This window comes from Harpia harpyja, chromosome 5 (genome assembly GCF_026419915.1).
Source record: "Harpia harpyja isolate bHarHar1 chromosome 5, bHarHar1 primary haplotype, whole genome shotgun sequence".
Taxonomy (NCBI): Eukaryota; Metazoa; Chordata; class Aves; order Accipitriformes; family Accipitridae; genus Harpia; species Harpia harpyja.
The window spans coordinates 32,715,109-32,733,218 of record NC_068944.1 but is presented as its reverse complement, the minus strand read 5'-3'; the positions used below and the strand labels follow the sequence as shown (position 1 = coordinate 32,733,218).

Sequence of the window (18,110 nt, the reverse complement as noted above, 5' to 3'; positions counted from 1 at the left end):
ATTCTGTAATGAGAAATACAATTATTTCATACCAGTAGGGAAAGTGCTTTCAGAGTTTGGCAGCTGGCAGGTTCTGCACATACATCTTAACCAACCGAGAGCAATTGTGGCAGGATGCTTGCAGAAGAAAAATAGTAAGGCAAACCAGAAGTTTCTTTGTAGACTGCAGTTTATTAGACATTGAGTGCAGTGCATTTCTTCAGGCCTTGTTTTTTCTTTTACTAAAATATCTACTGCAGTGTTAGGAGCTCGTGTGAATTAAAAATGTATGTGTGTTAGTTGAAATTTTTAACATTTTAAAAGCAAGCATTAAAAATGTATGGGTGTTAGTTGGAATTTATAACATTTTAAACATGAAAAACAAGCCTGTATTTCCTTTCACCTCCTCTGGTCCCTTGAACACACGTTTCCTCCAGCATCAGAGTAAGGCTTGTCATGGCAATGCTTTTCTTCTCCATGATAGCCTGACACATTGGGTTTCCATTATCTGTTCTGTAGACCACAAACTGCAGCCCATGTTTCTCTACCTGCCAGTATCTTAACTTCTTACGCCTTTGACAACATATTTAGCTGCCCAGCAGATCCTCTGGGCTAAATGCCTGGTCTCAGACCTGGCCTCGTAGCTGTGCAATGTCAGGACAAGTAGGGAGGACGATGGCCTCCTGGGAGGGGGCAGAAAGACAGACCATTTCCAGCGTTTTTGGCTAAACTAAGGCAAAAAGGCCTCTGACGCCTAAGAAAGGAAAGCTGTTTATCCATGAGAGGAGGACTTCTTTTCCCAGTCCCCACGGCCAGCAGCGGGACTGCCTATGGGTTGGCAACCACTCTTGCTGAGAAGCTCAGGCCTTGCTTTGAGATTTGCTCGTAGGGCAAGTCTCAGAAATATCCAGGTCTGAGCAAATCACCACAGAGCACAGCTGTCACAGCTCCCAGTTAGGAAGCCCTCAGAGGCACGTGTTTTGAGTCCAGGAGGAGGGGACCTTCAGCCATCACCATAGCACAACCGCAGTGGCCGATATAGCGGCCGGCTGATGAGCAGGGGCAGCTCAGACTCAGGAGATGCTTCATGAGGAACCTCCCAGGGGAGATGGTAAGAGAGAAGATGCTAGGGACCTACCCTGGGGCACAAACCAGAGCTGCTGGAGGTTTAAATTCAGCAGGGCCAGGGTAGCATTGCAAGGTGTAGGCGAGGGGGATGGAAAAGCACAGGGCATAGTCCCATAGCCTTACCTTTTCTTTCCAGTCTGCCTCTCCAGACTCCAGCTCTTTCACCTCCTAATGCTGTTTTTTGCCTCACTTGTAGTGTGAGTCAGTGCTTCAGGACCAGGGGGAATAAGGAATTGAGGGAGGAGTGCAGAGCATAGTCCATTTTGCAGTCCTGTGATGCACTGAAGGTGAATTGCTCCAAATATTAATAAGCAATCTTTATGAATAATCAAGTACCGTACTTAACATGGTGTAATAATGGTTTAAAACTATGTGAAATCCAATGTCTGGACAGGTGCAATTATTCAGCCAGAAAAATTATAGCATATAGGTTGCTTTAGCAATTTCTGATACCCTCTGGAATGATTCCCAAAGCACTCATAAAACTGGTGTTATTCAAAAATTCATAATCAATACTGATAATGTATTCTAAGTAAAAATATTTACATTAGGTACAAATGCTTACTTCTTGCATTATTGAAAGTTGATTATTTTTTCATGGTTTATTTTTGCATTCTTCAGTTTCCACAGCAGAGACAGTAAAGCCAGTATTTTTTTCCCTACGGTCAGACTCCTACTGCTACTGTCATGGGATTTCAGGCACTGCACAGGGAATGAATTTTTCATTCTTCTACTGTTTTCAGGATACATAAAATCTATTTTTAACCACATTTAGATTTTGAGTGAAACTTAAATTGATAAAATATTTCAGATGTGCCTAACCCCCCCTTTTTTTTGTAAAGGACATGGTGTATATGAAACACATTTCTTAAGGAGTCTAAACCAGGTAAAACACTTACGTGTGCTTAACTGGTTTTAAAAATCTGAACTTCAAGTGAGTTCATCTTATTACGTTTCGAGAACTCAGTAAAATTAAGCTAATTGCTTTCAGTTAAACCATGCATCATATATTCTTTTTCTGCCATTCTGAGTGGGATCCCTTTCACTGGGCCCCCAGCTACACCTCCAGGGAGTCCACTGCCATGATCAAGCCAAGAAAATAGTGTTTTAGTACGCGAAGCAGTGCTAGAAAAGAAAAACAGGATTTAAAAGTGGCATATATTACCTCCCCTCCCTTCTATACAATGAACCAGAATATATTTCTGTCACACCATGTGATTAAAATACCACTATGCTCCTCTCCCAGTGATTAAGTGGTGGCACATTTGATTTGGGATCACAACTTTATGAGCCCATGTGAAAGCACGAGGTGTTAGACAAACTCCCCCTTTGTGAAGATGTGCTTCAGCTTATAAAGCGAAGTGTGTCAAAACACTGTCCCCGGAAAAGAATTGTGTATTTTAAATTACTTGTAATAAAGTCCTTTAAGACTCACAGAGCGTGAGGCATAAAGGTGTATCTATAGTAGTTTTCTCATCAGAAACAAGCTCCATTTTGAACTCCAGCCTTGCTTTCCCCTCATCAAAAGCAACCTGGAGAGAAAATGGACTTACTTTTGCTTAGACCCCTGGGCTGACCCAGCGCTTCTCACCTGACACCTTTTGCTCCGACAGTGCAAGATGATCATCTGCCAGATGAGCAGCACCCGGCCAGAGCTTTTCCACTGGTTCCTCTTCCCGCTGGCACTGGTGGTCTACGCAGCCATCTCTGGGCTGCTGGGCTGGATGGAAGAAGCGGTGCTCGCTGTGTTCACTGCGCTGGTCACGGCCGCCCACGTGCACTATGGGGTCTGCGTGGTGAGTGGGCGCCTTCAAAGTGGCCATGGGAGAGCTGCACTGGGGCGGGGGGAAGATGGGGTCTGGGAACGGTTTCTATGCTGTCTAGTTGGGGCAGTGTCCGGGAGTCTGAATGTTCAGTTATGGCTTGCTTTCTGTTTATTGTTTTATTCAGTATAAATTAAAAAAAAAAAAAAAAGTCAGTTTACTGCAGGCAGTGCCTTTTCACACATGCAGCAACTTCAGTGGCTTGAATTATTCTGATGTAGCTGACTGGTTTCAGCTTTAAACCCATCACAATCAGAATATTTATGGACTGGTTTTACGTACCAGTTGACCCACACAGCATGAATTCTCCCACCCCTTTCCCCTTTCTTCTTCCTAAGGTTAATTGACTGAAAAAAATAAGAAGGTAAAATGCAAAGTGAAATAAACAGAATTCATAAAATAATGTTAACTTTGCTTTGAATCTACAAGCAAAATAGGCTTCCCAATTTCTAATCTTTTCTTGGCCCTCTGTTAGCATCTCCCAAGCTGGAGACGTGAATTGTTTTCCAGTTCATTCAGTCTTATCAGCACAATTTTGTGTCTGCTAGGTATCTGGTTTGTCATTTATTGTCATCTGAATTACTGCTTAAATTAATTTTTCCTCAGTTAATGCCCTCTTTTCTAAAGAGTATTGTCAAATAATCCTTAGGAAAGTGTCTTAATGGGGGTTTGCTTTTAGATAAAACACCTTGCATGGCAAAGATCTCATTTCACAGGGAGCTGGTCAGCATTTTTTTATTTAAGATACACCATTGGGATGTAAGGATTTTTCTTTGAAAGAAGCCTTTTGTCAGCAGACATTGGCATCATAGTAGATTTTACCCCAGCACTGATACGGGCCAGTCAGGGGAGGTCAGAATGGTCAAAATTCGCTATTGACTGAGGGGTCCCAGCTCCATCACAGTTTATGTCATCCATGAATCTGGTCTGTAGTGATTTAACTTCCCATCAGTGTGCTGCAAGAGGAATGTAAAGACCACAGCTCTCTTGCTTGAATACTTGTAGGTCCCCATGTACTCGTAGGTCAACAAGTACACAAGAACTGTGGTTGGGTCCTCCTTTCTCTGACCGGGAGAAAAGAGATGGTGAATTGTGAAGCACGTACAAAACTGGTTGCTACTCTCCATGATTTCTCTTTAGGGGAGGCAGCTGAGTGAGCACTTGAACATTTACATCTTTTCCCTGAAGAAACGTGTCCAAGAGTGAACACCTGCACTATGATCAGACTGTAACACTTGACGTGGAGATTCACAGCTCTTCTGGTGTAATAAACAGTTGGAATTAATCTGATTGAAGTAACCAAAGAATAGAATAGTGCAGATATCCAAACCACTGCAACAATGAGCTATGCAGCAAGATGCTTCATCTCAGAGGAAGATTCCCGTCCAGCAGAGAAGTCTTTACCAAGTTGTTCTGCTGCTAGTATTTATTCTCTTCACTAATGCTGTGTTACTACCCTTTCTGAAGCTTTTGTCTTCCTCCTCCTCCTCACTCACTGTGTCCGAAGTCCTGGATAAATCCATGCCGGGTTACATGAGATCCTTGAGGGTTTATAACCAGCACTGGTTTTGACCAGCCTAGTCACCAGTGGGACCCCAGCAATGCAAACCCTCCCTGTATGTCCTTCCCACTCTGACATCTGTGCCTGCTTCATTTTCCATATTTATTTTCTTACAACTCATTTCTTCCATACAACCTCCTGAAGGGCTTATGCACATTCAGTGTTTTCCTCACCTCAAATGAATGTGTGAAGAAAAGAGAATGAGCTCAGAAAGCTATGGGTAAAGTGTTTTTGAAACTTCTGATTTTTTTTCCCCAGCATTAAGATGAGTCTCAGCTGACCTGTATCTGTCAGAAATGCAGGCTCCGTACAGCAGTAGCTGGCCTTTATATTTATTTTCTAGCACATCGTTGATGTTTTGGTAGCAACAAGCAATATACCCTTGTGATTTAAGCCCAGCCGGTAACAAAGTGCCACGAAGCCGCTCGCTCACTCCCCTGGCCCCGGTTGGGATGAGGAGAAAATATAAAGAAAAGCTTGTGGGTCAAGACAAGGACAGGGATGGATCACTCACCACTTATGGTCACGGGCAAAAGACAGGCTCAACTTGGGGAAGAAACAAAATCAATTTCATTTACTACAAATCAAATCAAAACAGGATACTGAGAAGTAAACCCAAACCTTAGAACACCTTCTCCCCACCCCTCCCTCCTTCCCAGGCTCAACTTCACTCCCAAATTCTCTACTCCCTGCCCCGCAGTGGTGCGGGGGGACGGGATGGGGGTTGCGGTCAGTTCATGACACATTGTCTCTGCTGCTCCTTCCTCCTCAGGGCGAGGACTCCTCATACTCTTCCCCTGCTCCACCGAGGGGTCCCTCCCGCGGGAGACAGTCCTTCATGAACTGCTCCAGTGTGGGCTTTCCCATGGAGTCACAGCCATCTTCGGGGGCATCCACCTGCTCCGGCGCACCTCCTCCCCCTCCTTCCTCACTGACCTCGGTGTCTGCAGAGGGGTTCCTCTCACATTCCAATCCCCTACTCACTGCAAGTTTCCCCTCTTAAACCTGTTCTCCCAGAGGCACTACCACCGTCACTGTTTGGGTCGGCCTGGGCCAGAGTCAGGTCCAACTTGGAGCCGGGGGAAGTTCTAGCAGCTTCTCACAGGAGCCAGCCCTGCAGCCCCTCCCCCGCTACCAAAACCCTGCCACACAAACCCAAAACAACCCTACAAAGGTAACGAGCTGAGAATAAATTTGGCCAACAAACCTTTGAGGATTCTCATATTTCACTGCGAACTAGTTAGTCAAACCTCATCTGTAAGTGCAGAATGCTAAGCAAATCATTATTTGCCTGTGCGCTTGAAACAAATTCTTGTGGTTTTAGATAATGACAAAACAAAAGAAAAAGAGACAAGAAAAGCTTTTTTTTTAAACATTACACGTTTGCATGCAGATGTAAACGGCTCACTTCATCTATAATATATGTAGGTTTTCTGCATGCCTTGGAGGAAGGAGTAGGAATTTGAGTTTCATCTCTTTTCATACACTGCCCTAGCCAGAGGGACTTTGTGGCCTTGAAGCACTAATGAAACAATCTGTCCACTTTCCCCAAGGTAAGCGTTAGATTACATTTCTTGCACAGAGGGATGTGATTGACGGACTGGCATGTTTATTAACTAGTTAACTATCTTGCTTGCCAGAAGCAGGGCAGAAGCGTAGTTGTTGAGCTGCTGAGCCTTCAGTTCACCTTTTTTCAGTTCTTAGACCATGTCTCCAGCTTTATCACTGGCCTGATCATTTTTTCCCCAGTTAACACACCCTTACATCAGTAACTTCTATTTTCAGCTGAGCACCAACTAGTCATATCTTCGTGAACAGCTTCAATTTAAGTTTGCACTGCCTGTTACAATAGTTGACCTACCACAATGTCAGTAAGGCTGATTTTTGGGGAGTCCCACCCCCCAAATGAACATCATACTACAATCACAGTTCAGGCAGCTTAAGGCTTGAGTTAGGCAGAGGACTCAGGTCACCCTGTTAATGCTGGTTTGGAGATTTTGCTGAGCCCTGCAGACTCGGGGAGGGAAGGGAGGGCTCCTGCGCCCTCCGGCACTGCTGCGGTCCAGCTCCGGGGCTGCAGCTGGAGCAACAAGAGGCCTCTCTCCAGCCTTCCTCCCCACCAGCGGGGTGGCCGTCCCCCCTGCTCTGCATGATGCCCAGGGAACACGGGGTCTCCACAGAGGTGCTCCCTAACTGCCTGAGGACTCTCTTTCTTTGAGTAAGGCTGACGGCTGCTTATTTAATAAGGGTTGCTAAAAAAGGCAGTTCTGACTGTGTTTGAAGGGGAATAACGACTCTGATGTAGGCATGCACCCAGCAATCTCACTGTTTGATGAAGTTAAATACTGCATCCAATACCAGATACACTGCCACAGAAGTCTCACCTATTTCAGCAGCTTATATTTAACCCGTTCATCAAAAGTATCTGAAGTCCTGACGAGAGAACAATTAGAATACAATATACAAAAATACCCCTGGTTTGAATGTGGTTGTACTGGAACTCTGTGGACAGGCTTCCCTTTTCCCTCTACCTTGCACTTACTTACGAAACAGTTGGAAATAAGGGTCACAGAAGCGGCACAATTTGATGCACTGTAATGGAGTATTTTGAAATATTTCATTAAATGAATTATAAAACTTGAACTGCCACAACCTGCCTGCACTTGTACCTTTCTAAAGAGAAATACACTATCACTTTTAAAGGAAATTAAGCTCCAGCCAGCTTTTTCACGTTCTCTATGAAGACACGGCAAATAACTTTCTTCTTCCTTTTTAAAGCAACTTGTCACTACAATCTCTATAAAGACAAGTATAAAACCAGATCATGTATTGCACAGTGTATATATTGAATTGTTAGCCATCTTAGATGGTAACTGGTTCAATGAACAAGAATAAAAATGCTTTGTTTATAGGGCTGCACGGTCACAGATTTATTTTGTGAAGTCAGGTAACGGTATGTAGATAACAGTCTAAAACCAATTTTTTTTGGTCACAACATTATGGCAGGAAGTTTTCAACTATTTGAACTGCAAAGTATATAATGTCTTTTTTTGTTGTTAAGCATTAACACTAGCCCAAAGACATGCCTCCCCCCTAGTCTTATGAAAAGAACTAAACTAGCGCTGCTCTCCCAGGTTTGAGCGCCTGGGTTGGAAATGGGCTCCTCCGGTCCCTGCTTCACCCTTCTCCCCTCTACCACAAACCTTCCCTAAGTGGGGCTGGGCAGCGGCTCAGCCCCAGGGATACCTGGAAGCAGCAGGGGGGCCCAGGCTGACCTCCTGGTGGTGGCACGCAACCAGGTAGCTTCAACCCATGGCAGAAAGAGGTCCTGACCCAAGGCTCAAATCCCTGGAGATTTAGCAGCAACATTGCTCAATGCTGCAAAAGATCGGAGCTGTGAGAATTACAATGAAGTTTCCCCCTTTTCTTCAAAAAAATTAATATTTTAATCTAAAATGTAGGTGGCTTTTAAGCACTGCACTGAAGATTCATCCCTGAATACCTGGCCATTGCAAGAAAAGTCCACTGGGAGCTTCAGTGTCCTTGCTATAATACTCTCTTCACCTCCTGGCTGCTGCGAGTTTTGCTTTTGCTGGATCAAAACTGAGATACAAGAAGAGATTTAGTACTCTGAAACTGGAAAGCATTTACCATAAAGAAGAATGTTCTGTTTACGTGCACATACATACATGCATTTTTGTTTTTGATTTGTAGAAGGGGGTACTGTTGCTGAGCTCTTGGGGAAACAGATACTACGTGCACACACAGAATCAGTGATTTTTTTTTTTTTAAAGCAGCTGCCTTTTTCTTCCTGCTTCCATATGCAGTCACTAATGAAACAAAAATATGTATTTAAACCAGAAAAGTATTATTTTAGAATGTTTTGAATAGTCTCTAGAGCTAGACAGATTTTAACATATATTTTTTTATTAAATATGTAAAAAGATAAACGCAAGTCAAGTTATTCACATATTCAGACAAAAATCTACTCTACCATGCGACAATCTGTGGATAATGTAAAATGACTGATACATCTGAATAAGACTTTTTGTATCTATTATGTCATTACTTATCTATTTATAATTAACAATACATATGTTTACATTCCTTTCAGTTTACATTTAATATATAACCAAAGCTTTATGGTGTGCTATTTAGTAAAGGTAATTACAAATGCATATTAAAACCATAACGGAAGAATGGGTTACTCACAGGGGGTAAGGGGAGAAGGACAACTCATTCCCCTTTTAGAGCATCGCTCTCCCCTCAGCACAGCCAATTTCTAGTGCCCACAAGGTACTTTACTGCCCCAGCTCCCTCTGTCAGTCACCTCCCCCTTGATACGAGCCGTGAGAGGGTTACAGTCCTCAGACCAGAAATAGGATATAAGGAATTTTCAGGAAATGAAGTTCAGCTTTTTAAAAATTTTTTTAAATGTGCTTCAAAGGGAGGAAAGGAGAGAGGCACAACAGCCTGGCTATGAACCCTCTGGGGAGCTCAGCAACCCGACCACTTGCACCTTTAGAAAAACATTTTCTCTTGAAGTGCTTTCCATGCATCTGCTTGAGTATTGGCAGAAGGATGAACTGCAGTAAGCAGAGACTGGTGCTGATGACATTAAGTTTATAGCTTGGATCCCAAAACTCCTTGCCCCATCAGAAATCCCATACAGGCGTAAAGGACATTCTGGAGACTGGAAAAAATTAGTAACTGCTCTTCGGTTCAACAGTATTATGAAGAACTACCGTTTATTACAATGACAATTGTAATAAGTACATATGTTCTAATAAACACAAATACAACAAAAATGACAATTCCCCCATTTGTGGTGATTCTTGGAAATACTCATTTTGGACTATACACATTTTTATAAACCAGACCTTATTCATAACCAATCAAAATGGGAAAGCGCTGGCCCGCAGGTTGCAGTACTTTCACTTCATCACCAGGTAGGACGTGAGGTCAGTGCTGGAGGCAGGGCTGGGAAACCTTCAGCCCGCAGGGTCCAGAAACTCTTCTGCTGAGCAGCGGGAGTGATGAATGAACTGGAAATACCTGTTCTAGTGCTTAACAGTATTTTATATATTGTCTGTGGTGCAACACAACAGCAGGGATCTCACATTTAACTAAGAGCCACTTAGCTGCAAAAGATTGATTAGGAACAGAAAACTGCGCATGAATGTGTGTGTGTGCTGGGGGTTGATTAATTGAAAAAACCTTTCTATGGAAGCGTAAGCTGGGAATTTATGCTTTAGGAGCCTACGAAGGTCTAAGATGATTTAGCTGTTCAACAGGCTTTGGAGTTTTTCAGTGACTGCCGATTGGGGTGGGACTTCCACGTACCTGCTAAATCAGTGTAACAATCCAGAATGAAGAAAATCAAGTGAGAGACCAGGAATACCAAGCATTAAATATTCAGACTACAATGCGCAGTTTTACAAGAAAAATAAGGAATGCTTTATATACTTCAAGATACCTCTGTTTATAAAATACCATCATTTAGAACAGGGCAATGGGACTGCACGGGAAGGGAAGGCTCTCACTGCAGACTTCTCCAGGGCAGACATGGTTCTGCACCACACCAGCCTCACCAGAGGAAGGTCAGCCAAGTGCAGAACCGGCTCTGTGCCCCTCGGTCAGCTGGTCCCCCTCTGATATGTGCTCCCTTTCCAGAAGGACTCCTCACTGCCTCTCCATGCTTCAGAAGCAGCCTCAACACCCGTGAGGTGTCCTCCACCCACTGAAAGGGAGTTCGGGGAGGTTCAGGGCTAGTGCTGTTGCTGTTTTTTCCCCATGCTTTGCACTACTGCGGAAATTTTCCGTCTTCCATACTTGCATGGCCAGGGCAGCAGAGGGGGGAAGGATAGCAAAAAGAAATGGCTGGCCTACTTTGTCCTCTTCTGAGGGGTGGGAAACCAAGTAAGACGGCAGAGATTGTGTCCTGCAGCTACACTTGTGTCAAAGAGATTTCTCTCCTCCATCAGCACTGAGCTCTGCGGAGGCAGAGCTGCAGCTGGAGGCTGGGACTGGATTCCTCAGGAAGGAAGAGAAGCTGGGAAATGTCTATTGACTAGCCAGGAAACTGGGAGGGTTTTCAAAAAACTTAAGTGGATATCTGTTTCTCCAGAAATAAGTCAAAAAACATACCATGCAGCTTTCTAACAAGCTTTCTAACACAGGGGTTTAAATCTCTCCTAGTGAAACAGATGCTCTGCCTTCCATTTTGTGAAGGCAGGAAAGGAATAAATGTGAGTAACACGAGCATTTTCCTCCACAACACACCTCATCGTTATGGCTTGAGTATGACTTCCACTGTATCCCTTTCTTCCAATTGTTGAACCGAATTGATGCCCCAAGGCAGATGTACTAGAAAACGCGAAAGCACCACAAAGTGAGAGACACAGCTAGTGGTACGGTACTTCTTGCCACACAAAATGCCAATATAAATATGTTAGAACAAGTTACAAGTGTATCATACTTAAGACGAAAAAGGAAAAAAAAAATAAATATATATATTTTTTTAAAGAGCAGAACAAATCTCAAGCAGCCAAGTGGTGAAGTTGCAGTGATGTACAGTAGGTGATGTAGCCCTACAACCTCTTGGGAAGATACACTGAAAGAAGACGTCTGCAAATGCATCTTGGCAAAGTATGGGTACAGAATGCAGTGGTTGGCTGGCACTCACTATGGTACATAAATGTTAATGGCAGACTGGGAGTGAACTGATTTCAAGTTTGAGGCCGCACATGTTCCATTCTCCAGAAGAAAGTTCTCACACAAAATGAAAATTGTCAGAGACGCTGGGTGAGTCAGTACTCCTCCTGCTGCTGGGGCTGTTCATGGACTTGCTCTTCACCTTCATGCTCTTCTGTGTGGCTCTCCTGCAGGGAGAAAAAGACCCCAAAACATTCTTCAGCAGAAAGTGTTCCTCATGTAATCTTGCCCCACAGCGCCTGTCATAGCCTAAAGCTTAACTTCTAATTTTCATGCACATAAGTACAAAATGAGCTGTTACCTGAGAAAAGCAGCATCTTGTAGTATTATAATAAAATGCATTTACTTTGCTTTTAATCAATGCATATGCAGTACTTCTCCTTCCCCAGAAAAAGCGTCAGTTTTCAAGATCACTGAGTGTATACTGTTCCGGTAAGGGAATATTTTGAATAGCTAGACACTGAGATGCTCAACAGGTAGATGCTGTATCATAGCATCCTGATGTCCTCCCATTTTCAGTTTGTCCAAGGATTTCTGAACCTGTCTGCTGCAGTTTTCGCACAATCTTCACTCTAGGTTTATATCACTAAATGGACAAGACACTTCTGCTATCACCTGTGTTAAAAATTAACCTCAGCCTCCTTTTTGAGATCAGACATACTACTTTCCTAAAATAATATACCCATGCTAACATAGACCTGAGTTCAAAGGTTACCAAAACAGTGATTTCTAGCAGTATCCAGAAATAACAACCAAAGACTTGCAAACACATTTGCTTTGAAAAAAATTTCAGTATTCACTGATTTATAGAGCTACTGTTAAAAGCACTAATCGTTAATAAACACTTCCCTTTTGCACACAGTTATTACGCACAGTATTTTCCAGAGCTGTCTCTTTGAATATACGTCCCTCTTGGGAGAAGAATCCCTGACTGAAGGGAAGGCTGGATCCTCACTGCAGGTGACACCAGTTTCAAACAATTTCCAATTTAGAGACAACAGACCTGGTATCTTGAGTTGACCTGGATGTTATCAGAGCTCAAAACGCCTGGCTGACTCTTAGAGCATTACTTCTGTATTGCCATTAAGTGCAGCTGCATTTACAGCTTTCCTCTCAAGTGGCTTCCATCTTTCCGGAGCATGGTTCACTGAAAAGATCCCCCACATCTACTCTCTGCCCTGCATTAGTAGCGCTCCGCTATAGGCAGCTCCAAAGGAAAACACTTTTCCAAGACACTGAGCTGCCATTCAAAACGCAGCATCCCTGATGCGGTACCTCTGCAGAACTCACCTGGTTCCCAGCAATTTTTGTTAGAAGTGAGCAGCTTGAACAACAAACTTCACCAAATTGATACTGCCAAGTTTTCAAATTTGAGGCAAAAATTAAAAGAAAAGGAAGGCCATAATTTGAGTTTTCCCAGAATAGTTCAGAGCAGCTTATACAATGAGAAAATTCCCTTCTGGCAATAAAATATTCATATTTCTAAAGGGCAAGAACAGGAGAACAAGTTTCCTAACGTTTGCTGATACAATGGAAATATTCAGCTGTTTACCACATACAGAAACGGCCAAATTTCAATTGAAAGCAAGCTTTCTATCACTCAGATGCTATTCTCAGGTAGAAGCTACGCATGTCAGTCAGGACAACTGCTGTTTAGCACCTTATGGCCCCTTGGGGGGGGAACGATACCCTTATTACATACAGTAGGTACATCACATCAAAACGGCTTTTTGCCTAGTATCTAAAAATCACAACTTCTGTGATGGGCTGCAAGGGTGCAAGACTTGCAGAGAACGGGAGTTTCACAGGGAGAATCTGACAGCTGTGAGAATGTGACCCTGCCTTACAGGGTGAGAAAACTGAAGCTTGTTTAGCTGCAGTGAGCTATGTTCCCTTAACCCCATCTATCCCGACCTTCCTTATGTGTTGAGGTGACCTGCTCTGGGATGCACCTGTTCCATAGGCTCTCTCTGTGCAGAGTTTATGAGGAACACCTATTAGAAAGCCCACTCATGCAGACTTTATCGGTCACGTACATGCTATCTTTTCATGCATATAATAGGAAAAGCCTCTAACCACAGGGAGTGGCTTGGGAACCTACTCTGCAACTGTGAAGAAGAGTGGTGGCTCCTCTCTTGCCAGGCTTACCTTTGATGGAAATGGTAAATCTTATGTGACTACCTCAGAAGTTGTTCTGAGACTTGGACACGTGCTTCTCAGTATGTACAGCTTGTATAGACACATGAAATGGGAAAGACAAGAGCCACTATGCCCAATTACCTTGGGACTGTGGAATCTCCTTGAATAGCATCCCCTAATAAGGAAAGTAGTAGAAGATCTATTTAGAGCATTTATTTGTGGCTTGGATCACATGACCATGGTCATCTCCGTCTCCCATGACGAGAAGGGCTCTCTTTTGACTCTTCAATCCATCTGCCTCAAACTATTCAGGTATGCCTGCAGACTGAAGAGCTAGACTTTACAAAAACCAGGTGCTGGGGGGCTGGGTGCCTGTTCCAAAAGCAGCAGCAGATGTAGTAGCTGCTAGAGCAGAAAGATACAGAACCAATGGCATTTCGAGCAATTGCTTTGGAAACTTGAGCTGAGCAACTGATAGATGAAATGTCAGCAATTCACCCAACTTCTCCGTGAACTGAACCAGAACAGCCTATGTAGGAAAGCAAAAGCTCTCCTACATTTTTGCTTTATGCCAAGACCTACATGCCTCTGGGGTTTCACAGCTAGACACATAGCCTCTTCTGGTTCCTCAGTCTGAAGCTCTCCTACTATAAAACCATATGACCAAATGCTTTACATACTATCTGAGCTCTCAATGCTGTCTATAGCAGTCATAGCGTGAGTGGTAGGGGCCACATTTCCCCACCACCCAAATGTATCCTTTTTTAACACTGTTCTCTGTCAACTTTGATGTTTTTGATGAAGAAGTAGGATTACAAATGAGCGATTTGTAATTAAAAATTACAAAGGATTACAGACTGATCAGCCAGATGTTAAATGACACTAGCAGATACAACATCCCTTTTGCATAAGCAGAGACATAATGATGAGGTTTAAAACAGAACCATAACAGGGAAAAGAAAAGGGAGCCTCTAAAGACAACGAACCCAAATGGATTGATATTTGTGCTGTAAGACTCAAACTCACCAAAATCAAGACCAAAAAAAAAAAAAAAAAAATTAATCAGTGTTAAAAATTTAGCCTTTATTGAATTAAACAAAACAGAAGCTTATGAAGTGACATGACTGAAACTACACTATGACTTGGAATTCTGAAAAAATAATTACACCCCCCCCCGCCACTGCCCCATGACATGAACCTGATAAAAATCTCTTCAGTGCAATACTACAATAATCAAACCTCTGGAGAATGCTTTTTATAGGGACTAAACTCTATACTTGCATTCCGAATCATTCTACACAGAATTCACCTGACAGCCTACAATGCTCACAGGGGACCTACGAGCTACTGGGAGATGTGATCACTTACAAGTTGTCCTGGTTTCAGCTGGGATAGAGTTAACTGTCTTCCTAGTAGCTGGTACAGTGCTATGTTTTGAGTTCAGAGCGAAGAATGTTGATAACACTGATGTTTTCAGTTGTTGCTCAGTAGTGTTTAGACTAATGTCAAGGATTTTTCAGCTTCTCATGCCCAGCCAGTGAGAAAGCTGGAGGGGCACAAGAAGTTGGCACAGGACACAGCCAGGGCACCTGACCCAAACTGGCCAACGGTGTATTCCATACCATGTGACGTCCCATCCAGTACAGAAACGGGGAAGTGGGGGGCAGGGATTCGCCGCTCGGGGGACTGGCTGGGTGTCGGTCGGCGGGTGGTGAGCAATTGCACTGCGTATCATTTGTACATTCCAATCCTTTCATTATTGCTGTTGTCATTTTATTAGTGTTATCATTATCATTATTAGTTTCTTCTTTTCTGTTCTATTAAACCGTTCTTATCTCAACCCACGGGTTTTGCTTCTTCTCCCGATTTTCTCCCCCATCCCACTGGGTGGGGGGGAGTGAGTGAGCGGCTGCGTGGTGTTTAGTTGCTGGCTGGGGTTAAACCACGACACAAGTGCTGTCCAGATTTTTTTTCTTATTTTTTTTCTTGTAGGAGGATTAAATTGAGCTTAACAGAAAATTAGGTATAAAGGGAGACTTGTCCCTTCTGAGTAAGAACAGTTGGTATGAAAAATAGGACATGATCTCTGTGCCATGTCGAATACAGTAGATGCCTGTCAAATTACAGCTAGGAAGGAAGAGTTCGAAATTGCTGTCAAGCAGTTATTGGAAGTATGAACTGAAAACAAATTTATGTTAGTCACAATATTCAAGCACAAGGCTTTGGTCAGGAATCACTTGTGTAGTACGTGTGAGCTGCACTCCTGTGCATCATCCCCTTCCTGAAGAAAAGCCTCATGGCCGCAGTATCATTTGTAAATGTCACAAATCCTGAAAATTATGTAATCCTTTTTTTCCACTTTGTCTCTGTATACTTGAGACACTCTGAAACAGAGATTAAAAAAATCTAAGCTGGATTTATGATGAACTCATTAGCAAGAAACCTGCAATGCTGGAGTTGCCTGTGGTTTGGGAATTGGGGCTATTTCCCATCTGGGGATTGGGAAAGCTGAACTGCTGTTATTGAGGGATTAACCTGCAAAATGCTGCAATACAGAATTTAACTTGGGACAAATTCAGTACAGAGGGAGAAAACACAGAACTGAAGGGCAAAGCAGGGCAATGAGACAGCAAAGTCTGAAAACAAAAAGTAGGCAGGATCTGCATCAGCAAGGGAACTACAGTCTTTGGTTTAATGCTAATGCATTGGGGTCTTTCCTCAGCAAATTACATTCCATTTGCTAAGCTGAGGAAGAAATGCACCCCAGATGATGAGGAGATCAAGTCTTCCACTAAAAGGTACAAAAAAATTGTATGCGGAATGGCCGCTGTATTCTTCTCTGGGGGAGCAGCGCTCTCCTGCTGAAGTGACATACTCGGCCTCCAACCGCAAACGCATTTTAGATAAAGGCACGGTCGTCATATGTAGTGCATGCGCAGGCATGGATGATGCTTTCATCAGAGAAAGGCTTGGAGGGAGGAAGCAGATAAAACACTGGGATGTGGACTGAAGTAGAACATTTTGTAATGTGCTCTGCCAGTAAGGAAAAGTGCAGGAAGAAAAGCAACAAATGCATTCCTTGGCACAGAATCACTTGCTATTTAAGCCAACAGACAGACAGATGTGGTAGGGGTATGGGGAGAAGAGGGATTTTTCTGGCTTTGCTTTATAAATAAATCACTGTTCTTGAATCCAGAAGACATTTTCTCTGACAGCTATATATATGTAACTCTTTTAGCCTGTTATCATATGCCTGGCAAATTTGTCTTATTGTTTATTCCTGTGAAAATAATGGTTTCCCCCTCCTTTTCCTCTCTAGCACTTGCCCTGCACTGTTGAACAAATCCTCTTTTCCCCTGTCACTTCTCATCTGAGCAGTGGCCCCTGTCAGCGGCAAGCTCATGTCCCTCTTGCACCTAACTTTTATTTATGCTCTACTAGTGTTTTTTAGAAAAGCACATGAGTTAGTAGTTCCTTCGGCACTACTTTTGATATAAAATTTTAAGTCAGCTGACTACTGCTCCAACAGCTTTCTGGGAACAGATATAAAACAGCCTATGGTACCACAGTGCTGCCGAGAGATTAAGTTGATGCTTATACACTCTGGAGCCAAAGCCATCATCCGCTGGAGACTGAAGGGTCAATCGTCAGTACAGTGCATACAGGGATTTAGCTAACATGAATGGGAGTAGTTCAGCTAAATCTCCACTGAATCATTATCCCTGAATGTATCTGAGGAATTTAACCAGCACCCTTTGCAGCTTCTTGCTTTGTTCAGCGTCTACAGCACTAAGTCTAAGATGCAATGAGATTCTTGCTTAATCTTGCAGACAATACATTTCTGAAACTTTGGTAATAGAGGATTATTGGGTTTGCACAAGGAAGAATTTTGCCTATAGCTACAGGATAAAAAAATGCTAAAGAGCATTATCTCTGCAGATATAATTATGTATTTGGCAACCTGCACCATGCATATTACAACACTACCACATGGGCTAGAGAAGGTTCACAGCTGTAGACATTGAACAGCACCTCTATCAGAATTTCTGTGATTTTCAACACGTTAAAGAACACGAGCAAAAGGCTTTATGCAGAAGGGCAGAAGACGAAAAAACAAAACTAAGGCTCAGAACCATATGAAATCAATTTAATATTGTGACACACACTCTCCCCTTTCAGATCAACTTCAGCAAACCTAGAATATAAAACCTACACTGAAGCAGTGAAAAGCAACCAGCCTCCTGAATCCCTTCCCCAAGCTGAAGTCTGTTTGCAAATGCAAACTTCCTTTTTGGGGGAGGAGGCATGGAAATCCCAGCTGCTACAGTTCTGCTGACCTAAATATAAGACATGACCCAATACTGTGCCAATAAATTTGTTACGAAATTAAGCTGTTTTGTCTAAATAAAAGACATTAAACTTGAACTTACGTGTTCTTCTGAAGCATAAAGGACTTCCATTAGCCGATTGACAAGGTCATTATTCTCTCCCCCATGTTCTTGGCAGAGAAGTTCAATCTCCCTTAATTTGCCAAAGTAGAAATCCCTTTCCTTCTCCACGCCTTCAAGTGCAAGTTTTAATGAATGTACCTGCATATAAACCAAGATGTGATGCATCAGCTGTGAGGTGCACTACAGACAAAACAACTCAGTCTAAAATTATGCATGCTAAACAATCTTAAACATATATTCAATTTTATAGCTTAAAATGAAGTCCACTTTTTTTTCCTGAAGTGCTAGATTGAACCTTACACAAGAGAGAATAGT

At 42.9% G+C, this 18,110-nt stretch overlaps 2 protein-coding genes across 5 annotated transcripts in view; one reads left to right on the top strand and one right to left on the bottom strand.

Annotated features, from left to right (window-relative positions):
- LOC128142357 (ethanolaminephosphotransferase 1-like) overlaps positions 1-5,419 on the top strand; it is a 59,694-nt gene extending 54,275 nt beyond the window's left edge. Inside the window, exons 9-10 of the mRNA XM_052788369.1 lie at positions 2,721-2,903; positions 4,071-5,419. Of these exons, the coding sequence (XP_052644329.1) occupies positions 2,721-2,903; positions 4,071-4,136 (249 nt within the window). The 3' untranslated portion in view covers positions 4,137-5,419. The remainder of the gene's footprint in view (positions 1-2,720; positions 2,904-4,070) is intronic.
- Positions 5,420-9,212: 3,793 nt separating this feature from the next.
- MAPRE2 (microtubule associated protein RP/EB family member 2) overlaps positions 9,213-18,110 on the bottom strand; it is a 92,890-nt gene continuing 83,992 nt past the window's right edge. For all 4 annotated transcript variants that reach the window (XM_052788475.1, XM_052788477.1, XM_052788476.1 and 1 more), the window contains 2 exons: positions 17,775-17,933; positions 9,213-11,372 (listed from right to left, as the gene is read on the bottom strand). In XM_052788475.1, coding sequence (XP_052644435.1) covers positions 11,301-11,372; positions 17,775-17,933 — 231 coding nt within the window. In that variant the 3' untranslated portion in view covers positions 9,213-11,300. The remainder of the gene's footprint in view (positions 11,373-17,774; positions 17,934-18,110) is intronic.